Source organism: Larimichthys crocea, chromosome XII, assembly GCF_000972845.2.
Source record: "Larimichthys crocea isolate SSNF chromosome XII, L_crocea_2.0, whole genome shotgun sequence".
In the NCBI taxonomy this organism is placed as follows: Eukaryota; Metazoa; Chordata; class Actinopteri; family Sciaenidae; genus Larimichthys; species Larimichthys crocea.
In genome coordinates, this window is record NC_040022.1 from 5508032 (window position 1) to 5524860 (window position 16829).

A 16829-nucleotide genomic window follows, 5' to 3' on the forward strand; every position below is an offset into this window, starting at 1 on the left:
CTTAATTAAGCTTCTGTTTCTAAGTTCTAATGAGAGTATGCATGTGGTATTACAGTGCTAAGATAGAAAACTGTTCAAAAACAATATCTATACAGCCTGAGCCTTCATTGCGATTGTGTTTGTGGCTGATGGATGGATAGAAAAATATGCATCAAAGCATTATTGATATGTTTTAATGCACTCATTACTGTCTACAAAACACAATGCAACGTTTGTATGAAAAGGGTTATTACAGCAATATTAATAAATCTAAGCAAAACATGGTTTAAATGGCACAAACAGCTTATTGTGAGTGTTTAACTAGGAAAAGCATTTGTTGTGAGACTATATTATATTGTTAGAACTTGCTTGAACTATACACCTTGAGGAAAGTGACCATTTTTCCTCCAAATACCATATGAAAATATACTGAAGTTTTGCCCCTCTGAGCCCCTGCAGTGACCTTTAGGGGTCCCTGAACCACACTTTGGAGACCACACACACACTGTGAATAGAGCCAGGGTTTAGACGTGGGGTGAAGGGAAGGAGGGGCCAGAGGTAGTGGAGGAAAAAAAAAAATCTCAACAAAGTGGATGGGAACTTTAAGTTTTGGGAGGGGTTTCCCTTTAGGAGACAGACAGATGGATGCAATGACCAATAAGTGCTCAGTAGTATTCTGCAGCAACCAACCAGGTCGCCCCTTCCCTGGAACGATATACTACACGAGATAGTTGCACAGGTTGAGCTGGAGCTGTTGTCACTTTGCAGAAAAGGGGAAACAAGCAGCCAGTCCGTGAAAGCACCGCGTAGTCTCTGCTGGTGTCCTCTTCAGACTGCAGCATGAAGGATTGCGCGTCAGAGAATAAGATGCGTTAAACTGCAGCGTTTACTCAGCTCGTCTCTACTTTTTTTTTTTCTTCTTCAACCCGAATGTAAGCTGTGAAGCAACCAAAAAAAAAAAAAAATCATGGTCATCATAACAAAAGAAAGCTGGGTGCCCAACAGGAGGTCCGATCAGAGCTTCGGATCATCATTGTGGATGATGTGAATGTGGACACACACACAGAAAGAGAAAGGGAACCGCCGTGCAGAGTTGCAGTGAACGACGGGAACAAGAAGCAAAGCAAAGCCGTGTGTGTGTGTGTGTGTGTGTGTGTGTGTGTGTTTTCATAAGCGGAGCCTCGTCTGTGGGAGCTGGGAGTGGGGGATGTCGGGCAGAAGTGGAGCAGCACCTCGGGGGTGCAGCAACCCCAGCCTGCAGCCCCTCAGAGCCACAGTCCCATACCAACTCCAAAGGGGCTCAGCTCTCCTCTGCAGAGAGGTCAAGATGGGTAAATACACACGGAGGAGGAGGAGGAGGGGGGTTTAAATGTGCATTCACTTCCATGTGGTCCAGATCTGAAAAGTTTATTTGGTGTCACGTTATCATGATTATCTGCTTTTAGAAAGTATGTTTTTTCATAGTGAAGGGCGTGTGTGTGATCTAGAGTGGGTTCAAAGCTGATTTCTCTTCCTATCACTTCTTCTTCTCTTCATTGTGGCACAGAAGAAAGTTGGTGATCAGTTCACAGAAAATGAATCAGCACTATTTTGATAATCAATTATTCAATTTGAATATTTTTTCCTGAAAAAGAAAAAAAAAGCTTATCTGGTGCTGCCTTTCTCTGTCTTTTATCTTTATCTGAGATGTCCGACTGTTGGTCAGACAAAACCTGAGGCTGTATGAAAATGATGGGTCTGATTTGATGGATATTTTATAGACAAAACAACTGAGCAGATTAATCATTAATACAGTTATTAGTGTAAAACCAGTTTTGAATCTTACATTTGAACTTGTCCTCGTACAGAAATGATTGATTCACACTTTATTTGGGAAAAGTAGAACAACAATTTGTTGGCTTGATTTGATGACTAGAGTGGTTATTGAAAAGAAAAATTGAGGGAACAAACTGCGTCAGTGTGACTCGCTCTCCTGATTTGGTCTGAAAAGTACAATTCCAACATGCTATGAGAAAGTTGAGTCAACAATAAAGGCTGCTAACCCTGAAACATAACACTGTTCTCATAATGTTATTTGGACTCTCAGTCGCCCCTTTGCACTCTGACCTCTGCTGCATGCTTCATGCCAACACAGCAGCGGCTCTTTGTTTTACTTTGAGTGTGTTGTTCTTTAACTGTATCCATGAGAGTCACATCTGCGTGTGGTGCTGTTTATTTATACATCCTGTCTGCCCTGCAACTTGGCCTGATGACAGCGCACTGCGTATGTTTGTGCGTGTCTGTGTGTTAGGTGCATGGTTGATATACTACTGTTGCCAGTGTTGTGTAGTTTGATGGCTTTGCTCCAGGTCAAAGGCATGGTCCACACCTGCCAGAGATTACAAAGAGCTGCCAACATGCACACACACAACTCTGCACGCTTGCATGCTTATTGGTGAAGAGGAAGCCTGGGAGCAATTTTGTGAACAAGAACCACTGCTGTTAAAATACTGTTTAGCCTCTTAAAGAGAGTTTTTTTATACATATACATGTCACATGCAGTGTTACTAGCTCAACATGATCACACAGGCTCAAGTTTTTAGAACTTTTGCGAGACAGACATTGTTTTGACAAGTACAGAGTTAACTCGCACAACTCAGACGTGCCCACTGAATGAATGAATGTGTTTTTTTATTTCTGTTTCCACAAGCTGACAGGACCGCAGCTCGCCCACCCAAACCCACCATCCGCCGAACTCTTTCTTTGGATGCCATCGTTGGACCCTATCTGCAGGGACAGTGGCCCAAAGAAGCAGAGAGCTTGGCTGTTACCTGTGTCAACGACAAAGCCACGCAGGTGAATATTCATATATTATGACACTGTCAAATTAGTTGTGATACCTTGGTGTAATTACTGTGATTAAATAAAACCAGGCCCAAGTTAATAAATGTTATGCCTGTGCCACTGCCGGTGTAAGAACACTTTTCCCATAAAACCTGTTGCTTCATGTCTCAGAAGAAAAAGCAGACATGGGACCAAATGTTCTCTCTGCTCTTTTTGTATGTTAAGAATTTCTATAGAGGACAAGATATCTGATGTTGGCTCTGCAGGTGTCTGGTGGTTCCAGTTCGACGCTGCGGGTAGAAGGCAGCCAACTGGAAATAGTCTTTTTTGTTCTTCTTAAAACTCTGCTGTTCTTCCCTCGCTCCCCCCTCGACTGTATCTGCTCCTAACTAGTGCACAAAGCCCCGACTAACATCACCAAGCTCCGCAGCTTCGTCTTCGCTCCTGACACAGTTTAAACCCGAGGCGAACCCCCTTTGCCTCCATTGTGAGGAACAAACCCCTCCTGACCTCATTATACAGACACCCCATCCCCCAGCACTCTCCTCAACCACACATGCACCACCGCCCCACCAAGCACCTCTTTCTGCCATGGTTCCTCTGTATTACTTAAGATGATATAACTGATGGTTCACTGCCAGTTCATCGTTCATTAGGCATATTATTGCCCTTCCCCAACTTTTCTGCAAATCGCACAAAGATCATTAGATTATTAGAGAGATCAGATTATATAAAACGCCACTATCTATCAAAGATAATAAAATCAAATCATAACTGTAGTTTATCCTCTTTAACTGTGGTGTAATTCTGCAGATGTCCGCAGTTTGAAATAGAAAATGTGTAAGGCAGTATTTATACCAGGATCAGTAGATGGCCTTAAAATGCGAGTTGTTTCTGTTAACCACTGAAATAATTAGTCTGTTTAGTTTGCCGATTAATAGTTAATTGTATATAGTAAATAAGTAAATGTATAAGGCATTAATAAAGAATGCCAAATATTGTCCTGCTTCCAGCCTTTCAAATGTGAGGATTTACTGCTTTTCTATATTATACTTATTATTATAATTTCTTAATTTCTTGGAATGGATCAATAAGGCAATTTCAAAATTGGAATGGGCCTTTTTTACTTGGTATCTGACATTTTGCAGACAGAATGAATTAATTGATGAGTCAAGAATAAAATAAAGGACAAGAAAAGAATTAATAAATAATCATTAGTTGCAGGCCTATTCATATTACAGTGGGCATATCGCAAACAAGAATTTAGTACACATTAATGAGCTGGAAACACTAGCTATGCCAGACCAAATGGTCTGCTACCTTTGAGTCTTTTTTTAGGTTTGTGTCCCATGATCCCCACTCTTCGTGTTTTGGATGATTGAGGGGGGTTGGCAGCTGTAACTCTACACCGATGTCACTGTATGACTGACTCATACTGCGTTCTGACTTATTTGGCCAGGCGATGGACTACTTACGAGTTGAGGGCAGGAGATTGTGTTGGTGTTTATCTGCAGGCAGTTATGGCACCAGGAGGAGGATTTCTCTGAGTTGTGAGGCTGACACCTTAAGAACAGATTGTGTTTTTTGGCCGGGGACTAAAAACTATGACATAGCCACACTGCAGGCAGTGAGAGCTGAATGACTGTCTGCCATGTTAGCTGCCATATGAACGGCATGGACACCAGTGAATGGATCAGATTGTTTAAAAGTGTGTGAAGCATTTGACTCGTGGGGCGTTGAAGGCAGCAGAACTGTGAGTATCGGATCCTGCGGGTCAACACAAACCTGGGTTTCACCCGGTGACGATGAACTGCCAGCCGTCTGCTCCCAACCAGCAGCCGGACACGGTCAACCAGACGCCCTCTGGTAGAAGATCAAGAGTCAATGTGAAGAAATTGGTATGGTCATATGAGTAAAAGTAAAATGTTAATGGAGCTTTGATTGACAAAAGGAGAAGTCTGCTTGTCTGCTGTTTGTCTTAGTTGTTTTTCCTCTACAGTACGTGACTTTGTGAATAACAGGGGTTACTGTATTGTGTGTAAGTGCACTGAGGTGTTGAATGCTGATACTTGCACTTTATTTATAGTCTTTACAATGATGTGGTTTGGATGTTTTCTTATGTGTGTGCGTGGAAGCGGGGCTGTTTTGCAGCTCAGAGTGGTTTTCTCGTCGCCTTCCTCTGTACAGCTGTTGTGAGGCAGGTGTGCATGACAGCTGTGGGGCTCCACTTCTGTGTTGTACTATAAAGTTGTTGTGTTGATTGGAGTTCGCTGGGTTTAACAGAAAATGGAAGAGGCGTTCAAAAGGTCAGCCCTGCTGTGTCAGCCAGAATTACTGCCAAAAAAGTGCCACAGGGCCCAAAGGTTTGATAGACAAACACTGGAGTCTTTATTCACCACACTGTGATAATAATCTTTTTCAAAGACTCCAAGTTCCTGGGCCGAAGAGACCCGAGGAAGGAGAAGTGGCAGCAGGCACAAGCGCTCAGCTTCGTGGGGCAGTGCAGAGCACCTGAGGGAGGCAAGTACTTCAGTTCATCGCTATAGCAGTTCATTAATCAGTTGTTCTGTTGTCACTCCTACTCATGGCCTTTACTTGGCAACCTCCTACTCATAGCATGAAATATTAACAGGCCCTAAGGGGAAAAGTGTGTAACCTCTCCCTTTATCAGAATGAATCATAGTGACTCTTGAATCATTTTTCCTCTCCACTCTGCCCCCAGGTGGCAAAGCTGAGGCACCAGTTGCAGAAGCGCTCCCGTCATGCCCCTCCCTCAGCAGGATATGAGCTTCCTCACCACCCCCTACCAGCAGGTCATGCAGCAGGCATCACTCAGGTAGCCCAGCTCTTTTATCTTTTGATGACATGTGGGCTAAAGACACAAAGAGCAAAGTTCTCACGAGTGATGCCAAACTGTCCACTTCCACAGGCAGACTAGGAAGAGCTTAGTAACAGGGATATAAAAAACACCAGTGCTTTTCTTAGGAACTGCTGTCATCGAAGCTCCTGTGTTACTGACACGCTGTCACAGGAAGACAATTTGAAACCAGCGTATCGTACTGTGCCAAGGGTGAAATCTTCAGTCTGACATTGGGAGGGGGGCATCAGACATCAGAAGGTGGAACACTCTAAAAAAAACTAAAAAAAACAAACTAATAGAAATAATAAATTATTATTATTATTACACACACACACACACACACGCACACACACACACACACACACACGTCACGGTTGCATGTTGGATGTTCAGTAATAACAATACAAGCCTGTGTGCATTTTTCAACAGGTTATGCATGTCCCAACAACACACATATAACCAGTTCAGTCCAGTTCACATCGATGCTTAGTGATAATTCAACTACACGCCCAGTTTTCATGCAGCTGTGTGAAACAGTGTATATTTGCCAACAACAACAGTAACTGTTTATATGCACCTTGTGCGTCTGTGATGCTGTGATAATGTGCTTATGATGACTAATAGATAGGAGGCACAGAACGAGAACACCACACCACAATTTCGTACAAGTGAGGAAAGTATCTTTAACTTAACACTCTCTCTCTCTTTCTCTCCATTTGCCTATATTTAACCTTTTCTGCAGACAACACCCATGATGCCATTGAACAGACTCGCCCCGCGGCTGCGACGTAGTGTTGAAGGCCTAAACCTGGAGCTGGAGGAGGTGTTTGTTTCTGAGAAACCTGATGATCAGCATGATGTAAGCTTCGATAATTTGTTTATTTTTTAAGAGTAACAAAATAAACGTCGATCTCACCACAGCCATCTTTGTTTTTTATTAAGATATTCAAATAATTATTTTGATAATAGCAGAAGCAGTCTAGTGATCACTTGTTTCCTCCTGAATATTTCAGATTTTGGATATCCCAGATGGTCACAGGGCACCTGTTCCTGTCCAAAGATGCAGCAGTGGCTCTCAGAGTGAGCCCTCCCCGGGCCCCTTGGATCCTTCCCTCCTGTCTCCGTCTCAGTCCCCCTGTCCTTTAGACCCATCACTTCTGTCACCTTCGAATTCCCCTTGTCCACTGAACCCATCTCTTTTGTCTCCATCACAGTCTCCCTGTCCCATGGGAGAGCCAGGTTAGACGACTTTACATCTTTGTGAAACTGTGAACAGTTATAGCTACATCTAACTTTCATTGTGTATTTGTTGAAGGTATTTTTTAATAAAAGTTTGGATATTCCTGTTCTTGCATGCAGAGCCGGTTGACTGTGAGACCCTTTGTCCCTCTCCGTCGACATCACTTCCCTCATTTGCACTGGATCCTCCTCTGCTGCAGCCCTGCTCCTCCTCTCCTCGTCCCAACAAAACCTGCTCCTTCCAGCGTCAGCCACCAGAAGGCTGCGAGCGAGTACGAGTATGCGAGGAGGCATCGTAAGTGAACACTTTTTAGACCCATCATGCACAGATCGTGTAACAAATGTAAGCATTCACTATGGCTGCAGTAAGCGGCCACCAAAGCCCCCCTCAAGTACCAGCAGAGCAAATCATTAAAGCTCTAAATCAAGACTGGATCAAACCAAAATGTCACACACAAATTTTAAACGTATCTTACCAGTGATACACCATAGGTTGGCAGAAGATGACTGTTAATGTATAAACATATCATTTACATGATGTCAATTTCTATTAATGCTGCTCATGGGCCTGCAGCCATTTTCAGATTGCGATTGAAATAACCGATTGACAAAATCTTTTATCAAAGTGAAATATTCACTTCAAAAGGTGTGATTTGTTGCTTCTCTCTGTTTTATATAACTTAGTTTTATCACGTTGGGTTTGGTTCTACAAAGAAAGATACTATTTTGTTATATTTTAGAGACCAATTAGTTCATCAATTAATCAAAACTTTGATCAACAGATTATTTGCTAACTAAAATAATTATTGCATTTGTCCATGTGTCTGTAGTTACAGCATCAGTTGAAACTTTTTAATCCTTTTTTATTTGTGCACATCTAAAGATTTCTAATGTTGAAATTGTTTCCCAGACTATATCAGAAATTACAGCTTAATTTATAATCATGTATACATTATAAAATAGATTTTTTTTTATTTTTTATTCACTCACTTGATGTGTCCTATGGGAACTTAAATTACACTTTGCACTATATTCGGTCATGTTATAGACTAAACAATTTATCAAAAAAAAAAAATTCATAAAAATAATTGTTAGTTGCAGTTGTTATTATGATTTCATAACTGTGGCTTTAGTTGGTCTTAATCATCCAGTATCCTGGGGTACATGCCAACTACTCTCTCCATCTCTTTACCACCAGGTCTGTCTGTCAGGATGAACCTCTCCTCCAGCCATCCTGCCCTGACCCAAATAAAGTCAACTTCACCCCCCATGGAGGCTCCGCTTTCTGCCCCGTCAGTCTTCTGAAGCCCCTACTGCCCTCCATGGACCTCCTCTTCCGCGGACTGTCAGTGTCTCCGGTCACCGGCTGCCCAGGTCAGGCCTCTCCCACCAGGCACCTGGGTATGCAGTAGAGAAGGATAACTGAGCAGAGCCTCTCAGGACTTAAACCACACTGCACTGGGCCGGCAACACATAACCGTGGTTACCTGACTCATCACTGCTGTAACATGCCATGATCACTGTGATCAAAATAAGAGACTTTATGACTGTAAGCCTTTTATCATCCTCTTCATCATACTCTCTATCATACTCTAGATTAACTGCTTTACTGATTATTTCCACCTGCAGGATGCTTGGATTCCGCTGATATTTTACCTCATCAGCACTTAAATTGTCCCAGGATTCCCCGTATGGGCTATGGATTAGAATACAGGACCGGAGTTCTGGAAATGTTGAAAAAAGCTGGAAAGGTTGTATATTTGACTGAGTTTTTGACATTGTTTTTTGATCAAACTGTTTATGGTTTTAGCGTCAGCAGTCAAAAACCCGAGCACTTAGAACACTTGCGCATCACTCTCTTACTGTCCTTTACTATTGATTAATATCCTAGTAAAGAGTTGTTACATTTAGATGAACTTACAGCTTGAGACAACGTACTTGATAGGTTTGTTCTTGACATTTCTTAAAACCGGTCGGCTGAAGAGAAATATTTTTTCGGCCTATAGTTTATGTTGGCCTACTTTTCTACAGATGTATTTCTAGGAAGATGTTTATTTTTGTATCTTTGTAACGAGTTACAAACGAGGCTTGTGATACTGTTTTTGTTCTCACTGAAGAAATCAAACCTGTATTTCCGTTTATACTTTGGTGATTTATAAGCAGGAATGGATGTTTTATTAGCTTTACTTGCCTACAGCAGGCGTCGTTCGAACTGTTGCAATGTTCTCAAAATGAGTTGGTGTTTGATCTGAGACTCTTTTGCAGCATTAAAGCTTTTCGATATCACTTTGATATTGAAGAGGTAGATTCCCTCTGCTCGAGTTGATGTTCAAATGGATAACACACTGCCTTCGTCACCATGATCCTATGCAACGCTGATTCAAAACATACTCTACAGTGAAAATAATAAGCTGATACATTTAATATTTGTCAGCCCTGTCTTCATACATGTTCAGGATGATAACAATCAAAGATGTTTAGTGTGTTGTTGCCATTGAGGAGAATAAAATAACCAAACTGTCTGGGCGTTCAGATACATTGTGTTTTCCTCTTGTTGTTGTGCTCGTCCTTTGACACGTGGATTTGTGGTTTTTAAACCTAAGCACCGCCCCTTTTTAGCCGAACCCGTTTGTGATTGGTCGATAGAGCTTCTCGGTTGCCTGACATAGACCAATGAAATTAATCCACATCCTAGGACGACAAAAAGCACCGCGACATTTCCGAGGAAGGACCTCGCGTTATTTCGATGGCTGCCTTTAAAACTGCCACACGACAAAACGGCTAAAAAAACATGAATTATGACAAGAACGAGTGACATTTCTGAAAGTGTTTTAACACAGAGTCGACGCGGTTACGCTAAACGCAACAACACGCACTTGCGTTTAAGGTTATTTTATTTAATGAATGAATCTGATCGTTCGTGCGCGGCTGTGGATACCACCGGGGTCCTTTCGCGAAACTAATTAGCCTGACGCGATCCCTCAGTAATTACATTTTTGTTTCTGAATGAAAACACAGAGATCAGAGACTGACAGCCCCGTGCTGATCACACAGCAGGCCCGGAGAGCTCACATGTGTGATGATGGTGCGAGATGAACGCATGGCGTGATATGTGACTGTGTGTGCAGGCAGGGAGCTTCAACAGCAGCCACTGAGCACGACACTGTTTTATTTTTGACGATTTATCAGTAAAAAAAACAAAACAAAGAAACGTTCACCGGCGTTACCACAGAAACCAACAACGTGAAACCGCGAGCGCCATTTCCGGGCTCGTGACATCGGCGATAGTGGAGCGGGACGTCGGTGTGAGGGGCGCGGGGAGCGGAGCGGTGTCGGTTACCATACCTGGGCTGGTGGACGACGGTATGGCTTCGGGAAAAGGAGCCGGGAAACCCGCCTCGACGTGGGACAACACGAAGATCCGGTTCATCGTTTGCTTCCTCGGAGTCTTCGTCTGTTACTTTTACTACGGAATATTACAAGAGACCATGTGAGTCCCCCGATCTGGTTCAAGAATCTTCCAGATTTTTGCACGTCGACAGTTAAATTCAAATGAGCTTTATGTTCATCATCATATTTAAGATGCTTGTTATGCAATCGCAGAGAGATTAGATTTCAGAATGTGGCTTTGTTTGACATTTTCTTCATATTACATAATAACAAAGCATCGGCCCCTTACATCACCGAGCAGGTGCTCTCTATTTCTAGTTCACTGAAGCTTGTATGTCATTATCCTTCATAGACAGGGGTAATGCTTCTGCTGTGTTCCTGCAACAAACATATTTCGTACATATTGTCCATGCATGTAATAAAACCAGCAGTTGCAGATCAGGCTGTACTGGTTATAGTTATTTGTGGCTGTATAGACAGAGCAGATGACGCAAGTGCAGCTCAGCCTTTATGGCATACTGAGGCATGACACACATGGTATGTTGTTGTCAGGTTACTAGAGAGGCAGGGGGTCGTATCCAGTTTCCAAATGATGATTTGATTTCACACCCATGCAGCCTTTATGCAAAAACTCTAGGATTGACTCTCGTTGTTATTACACGATACTGACACCATTTCCCAGCAAGCAACACTCCACAAAAACCAACACAAATGTCACCACTGCCACCCCCTCCCTGTCAGCTGTAATTTAATGCATTATGGCCTCCCATTTCTGTGGGGGCCTTTTCATAGCTTGGAGGCTTATGAGAGCACTCCACTCTCATGCTTCGGTCACGATTGTAGGCTTACTTTAGTTATTGTCTGTGATCGTTTGCACTTACAGTGTTGTTTCTCTGACTTTTCCAGCACTCGAGGCGACTATGGTCAGGGAGACAAAAGGGAGAAGTTCAGATTCGCCAGGACACTGGTCTTAATCCAGTGCGTTATCAGTGCTCTGTTTGCCGAGATCTGTAAGTATGCGCTGTACATAAGAGACACGTGTCTTATGCGAATACAAGTTTGTTTTGGTTTATAGGTCTGACTGTAATATTGACAGTGTACATTCAGTCACATTTCGGCAAATCTCAAGAAAGGCTTGTTGATGAAAAATCTTCCTCTTTATCATCAGTGATCCAATTTTTTGAGAGCTCCAAGCAAGATCACACCAAGAGCTGGCTCTATGGTCTGTGTTCCCTCTCTTACCTTGGAGCCATGGTGTCCAGTAACTCAGCCCTTCAGTATGTCAACTACCCCACACAGGTGAGTCTGTGCTTTTACTGTAGATGGGGCAAAGTTAGTTGCTCAGCATGATTGTTTTAAATCCATTAGTGCTTGGTACAGTCATATCTCAGAGCTTTGTTTTATTGTGACAGGTGCTGGGGAAATCTTGCAAACCCATACCAGGTAAATCTGACAATATCACCTTTTGGCCTACACATCACCTGGATACGTGCATGTCACATACATAATAAGATATTACAAAATAAATTATATTATCAGGGTAAAAACGACTTCTTCATCATTGAAGAGTAGCTGTAACATGGAATGACAACGGCTGGTGGTTATATACTATGATAGAAAATCCAAAAGAGCACTGAGTTAGTAAAAACACTCACATACATCTCAAGTTAATCACTAATACTAAGTAGAGCTAATGGTTTAACAGCTCTGTCAAACAAATGTCTAAAGTTGTGGTTGCTCTTGGTAAAAAGGGAACATGTGTGTTGCATGTTATTTCGTCAGAGCTCAGTTAGGGTGTGTGTCAATATTGACTAAGTCAGAATATGCCAGGTTTCTATATGTGTATGGTATCTCTCTAAACAGACCAAGGACACATTGAGTAAGATTAAGCAAATCCATTTCAAATGTGTGGAGTTGAGAGCACACATGGCACGTTACAGTATGTTCTGTTTGTACATGAAGATTATATCTCGCCGCTCACAGTTTGGTTATCTCTTGTTACACACAGAAAAAAACACACACACACACTCTATCAGCATCCATGTTTTCCACTCACAGGTGAAGGTCTGACATTGTATCCATGCTAGGATTAACTCAAACCAGGGTGGCATCTCACCAATGGTATCCATGGCTAAAAACCATCCATCATACTGTTGTTGTGTTGTTGCAGTGATGATCCTCGGGGTGACAATACTGAGGAAGAGGTACCCACTGGCTAAATACTTGTGCGTGCTGCTTATCGTGGGTGGTGTTGCTATGTTCCTCTACAAACCCAACAAGAGCTCAGCTGTTGCAGATGACCATGTTTTTGGGTTTGGAGAGATTCTATTGGTGAGTTAATATACAGAAACTAATGTATTTATTGCTTTATGTTGTCTATTTGTCTGTGTCACCCTACTGTATCCTTACTTTATTTATTTGATCCTGTGTTTCACTGTCTCATAGCTGGTCTCTTTGACATTGGACGGTTTGACCGGTGTGGCCCAGGACCACATGAGGGCTCGCTTCCAGACAGGTGCCAACCACATGATGCTGAACATCAACTTGTGGTCCACTTTGGTGCTGGGACTAGGTGAGTCAATCATGCTGTCTGCCAAACTCTTGTATAACTGAACATGTGCCTTGAAGTGCCAGGACCGTGGAGGGTTTCTTTCCAAGCAAAACTACCAGGTCATTTTACTGACTGGCACACCTGCAGCCAGAGAGGAGAAACTAATGAGCAAAATCACCTTGATACGGTTCAGTACTGCCAAGATACAGCCGAATGAAACCGAGACAGTGACGCGTGACTGTCCTGTTTGAAACCTTTCTCTGAATAATTCTCAGAAAACGCTGCAAGGAAAGGTTTAAATATTTCTTGGCTAAACTTATTTATACACTTCGCTGCACAAAAAAGTTGAACCAGAAACAAACATTTAGTAAATTGTCTTGGTGTGCTGTTTGTTCTGACTGCACATCCTGGCTTTCAGTGGCACACTGTTACTTTTTTCTTGAGCTAAAACTTGTAATTGTCATGTATTGTGTTGACTTGCTCATCACTCGTCATTATATAGAAGGCTTGAGTATTCTGCAGTTTTGCACATGTACTGTAAAATGTTTCATTTATAGTTGCATGCCTGCTCCTTGAAAAGTCTAATGAACATTGCTTAATTTCAGGTTGAGGTCTTCTGTTAGCATTCTAGTCTCCTTGAGCTCCTTGTCCACTCAATAGTTTATCAAAATAAGCTGTATCACTCTGGCGTTTTTAGCATTAAAGGTCCAATGTGCAAGATTCAAGGGGCTCTAGTTCTTATTATCCATTATGTCATTGCTGTTGGTGTATGTAATGTGCTGTATTAGGTCATTATTAGTTGTGTTGATCTGTATGATCACAATGAATTCTTTCACGGACCCCAGGATGAACAGCTGCTGTCATGCAGTAGCTAATGGCAGTTGGAATAAGTGAAAAACTAATAACAGCTGCACCAGAGGCTCTTGAAGAAAAGGTGAACACTATTCTCTCTGGAGCCAAAAACTCATTAATTCAGTCAAGGCAAAGTGTTATGCGTTATCTTTATAGATAAGAAATCCTGCACCTCAAAGCCCTCGGTTCTGTGAGGCGGTTGCTATAATATGCTGAAGAGTAAGGCACATAAAACAAATGCAATATAACAAGGGTCTTTCTAAGGCTAGGCGCTAATGGGCTGTAAGATAAAGATGCAAAGGTCAAAGTCAGTATGAGAACTGAGAGACTGCTGTCATTGTTATAACAAACTAATTGGCAGTGTCTGCTGTCTCTCGGTAAATGCCCATCTCTCCTGCATGCGCTGCTTCCCAATTTCATAGGCCATATTACAAAAAAAATGTTTGTTTTTCAAGGTGATGAATTCAGTTCCAGGCTGCGTTCAGAGGTTCTTGTTTTTAGTTTGTGAAAAGTGCACATACCCAAAGACACTCCTTCTGTCTTTATACCTTTTAAGAAATCTGCCTTTTGATAGCTTTGAAGTGCTGATATTTCCCAAAATATTCTTATATCATCACTCCCACAATTCCGAGACAACCCCACACCGAAGCTTCATCCACCTGCTGTTACTGCATTACACCACTTGGTGGTGCTCTATGGCCACACCATACAACGCTCTGATCTGATTTTCTCAGCAGAAATATGTGACATAATGTTAAATGTTTTTGAAACTACATCGATGTCATTTTCTGTTTTTACCGACTCTATCCTCCTCTCTGTTCTCAGCGGTACTGTGGACAGGGGAGGTGTGGGAATTCCTTAGTTTCACTGAACGCCACCCAAGCATCATCTACAATATTCTTCTGTTTGGACTGACTAGTGCTCTAGGCCAGGTGGGTGGATTCATAAAAACACTTGATGTGGCCAGTGTACCATGAGATGATGGGTAATGTTGTGTGTACAGCATATCCAAATGACATTCCTCAATGTGTTTCCTTTAACAGACCTTCATCTTTATGACCGTGGTGTACTTCGGGCCTCTGACCTGCTCCATCGTCACCACCACAAGGAAGTTCTTCACCATCCTCGGCTCTGTTATTCTGTTCGGCAATGTCATGAGTACGATGCAGTGGGTTGGCACCATCCTGGTGTTCCTCGGTGAGAGTTCATTCTGGTTTAGCATTCTGTTCGTTAATGCCTGCACGTCTCTCTCTCTCTTTCCCCCTGCCTTTACTCAACAATCCCACATGTTTCTCATTAATGCAGTGTATCACTGTACAACTGATGACAGACTAGCGATACGCTTGCAAAAACATGGCTGTTTTTTAATGTTTTTGTTGGTTAAATTGGTCATTCGCAAACACAATTCCAGTTTTGCTGCTGAGCCGTTCTCTTTGTCCTTACTCACATCTTTTGTTCTCTCACTTTAGGTCTCGGATTTGATGCTAAATTTGGCAAAGTTCCCAAGAAGACGACACACTAGAACATCTGGAGCACATGAGAGAAGACAGAAACATTGCACATCAAATGGAAACACTATAGCCAGTATCTTATTTTCATAAGACATCCTGTACAGGCATACTGTATGTGCCTATTATTTGTTTAAGTACAGTCAGATTTTCTCATAGTTTTCAACTCCAGCTTCTTATATGTACTGTTGATAAATTAAGAGACACATCTCACTGGGGATTAACTCCCAAATGAACTGTAACGTACCAATGACATTTTTTGACCACATGATATCATGCACACTCTTGTAAAGGATTTTGGACTGGCTAAAAGACACAAGTGGAAAATACTGTATTTAGACAAATTCTTATTTTTCTGAAACCAGCTCACCTCCCTTGGATGGATATTGAACCAAACAAGGCCTTAGACATAGGTTTCCAGCATTTTACTCATGAACTTACCACCAAATAAGGCGTTGGTTTACAAATTGTTGCTTGATTATGTGTAATTATTACATATGTAGTTTATTTCTTGGCAAACACTGCATTTATAAAATATAAATGGTTGTATGTAGCCTGTTGTGTCATGCCCAGTCTTACAATTAAATTGTTTTTACTTTTGTTTTCTACAAGTTGAAAATAACTTGCCATAAAAGGGAAATTGTGATATGTCATGGTGATGTCTTTTTATTACACAGACTTCACTTGATTGGTACACATTTTGACTATTGATATTGAGAAAGTTTTGTATTTTGGAGCAAAAAAAAAGTAGCCTACAATGTTTTGATCTCTTTAAAAATGCTTCAAATAATATTTAAACACATTTTGATAGAAAACATCTTAACATAGTCGACCTTCAGAGCTAATATCTGCACATGAAATAACACCAAACTCCTAAATATGTGGCCAAATATAGATACGCCCAGAGAGAGGGAGGACAGTAATTTAAATGTAGAGAACAACAGGATTAAAACTAATTGACTAATGGGAGTTTCTCTCTGGTGTGGTGAAGGGAAACAGCACCCCCTGTTGTCACATTGTGATACAGACACTTCGCCACCTCACACGCTGATACAGGAGACGACAGCAGTAAACAATTTCTGTAATCTTTCTCCATCACGTCATTGACGTTAATTACTTAAATGGACCTGTTATTTGTTTTTAAATCAAACGCGGGCACTTTAATTAAATGAAGACCGTCAACCTAATATAACAAAGCAGAGTTTATACTAAAACTTGATAAAAATTAAAAAAAAACATCAGACACGGCCACAGTAATGTTATGTGAAACAGATTCAATACACCACATTACAGTGTGTATTATATGCATTTAGAGTGTGACATAAACTTTATAACAGGGAGGATTTCTGTGCTCGCTGCCGGTGTTATGGTGACTTTTGTTTTTGGGTTAAAAACTGGTGCCTACGGAGACATTTTATCACTTCAGCTTTGCCCGAATAAAAAGCAGTGTAAGACGTAAAGGCTGAAGCTCCACACAGCATAAGATGAAAGCACTCAACACGACCGTGTTTTCATTAAATGACGTGTGTCACAAACAAGCTACACAATACACAAAATAATAAATAATAATGTGTTTTCACCGCTGTCGGGCAGGCAGTACGCGAGCATCCTATGTGTGTGTGTGTGT

The 16829-nt window shown here is 41.8% G+C and overlaps 2 protein-coding genes across 3 annotated transcripts; both read left to right on the top strand.

The window, feature by feature from the left end:
• Positions 1–708: 708 nt before the first annotated feature.
• fam117aa (family with sequence similarity 117 member Aa) lies at positions 709–9423 on the top strand. 2 transcript variants are annotated; one of them, XM_010744965.3, is made up of 8 exons: positions 709–1310; positions 2669–2814; positions 5227–5322; positions 5525–5638; positions 6405–6521; positions 6676–6901; positions 7022–7196; positions 8100–9423. In XM_010744965.3, the coding sequence occupies exons 1-8, from the start codon at positions 1187–1189 to the stop codon at positions 8311–8313; spliced, it is 1212 nt and encodes a 403-aa protein (XP_010743267.2). In that variant the 5' UTR covers positions 709–1186; the 3' UTR covers positions 8314–9423. The 2 variants fall into 2 exon arrangements, with proteins under 2 accessions (XP_010743267.2, XP_019130645.2); XM_019275100.2 differs by lacking the exons at positions 709–1310; positions 2669–2814 and adding an exon at positions 4095–4700.
• Positions 9424–9612: 189 nt separating this feature from the next.
• slc35b1 (solute carrier family 35 member B1) lies at positions 9613–15850 on the top strand. Its single transcript, XM_019275097.2, has 9 exons — positions 9613–10391; positions 11198–11301; positions 11460–11590; positions 11704–11734; positions 12462–12622; positions 12737–12863; positions 14520–14626; positions 14738–14891; positions 15164–15850. Exons 1-9 carry the CDS (start codon positions 10267–10269, stop codon positions 15214–15216), a joined length of 993 nt encoding a protein of 330 aa, XP_019130642.1. The 5' UTR covers positions 9613–10266; the 3' UTR covers positions 15217–15850.
• Positions 15851–16829: the final 979 nt, after the last annotated feature.

Bases quoted from the DNA above. Each gene is read 5' to 3' on its own strand.
- fam117aa (XM_010744965.3), top strand. From the start codon at position 1,187: ATGTCGGGCAGAAGTGGAGCAGCACCTCGGGGGTGCAGCAACCCCAGC. The intron at 1,311-2,668 runs GTAAATACACAC...TGTTTCCACAAG, and splicing joins CTGCAGAGAGGTCAAGATGG to CTGACAGGACCGCAGCTCGC. The intron at 5,639-6,404 runs GTAGCCCAGCTC...CCTTTTCTGCAG, and splicing joins ATGCAGCAGGCATCACTCAG to ACAACACCCATGATGCCATT.
- slc35b1 (XM_019275097.2), top strand. From the start codon at position 10,267: ATGGCTTCGGGAAAAGGAGCCGGGAAACCCGCCTCGACGTGGGACAAC. The intron at 11,735-12,461 runs GTAAATCTGACA...GTGTTGTTGCAG, and splicing joins ATCTTGCAAACCCATACCAG to TGATGATCCTCGGGGTGACA. The intron at 14,627-14,737 runs GTGGGTGGATTC...TTCCTTTAACAG, and splicing joins TGACTAGTGCTCTAGGCCAG to ACCTTCATCTTTATGACCGT.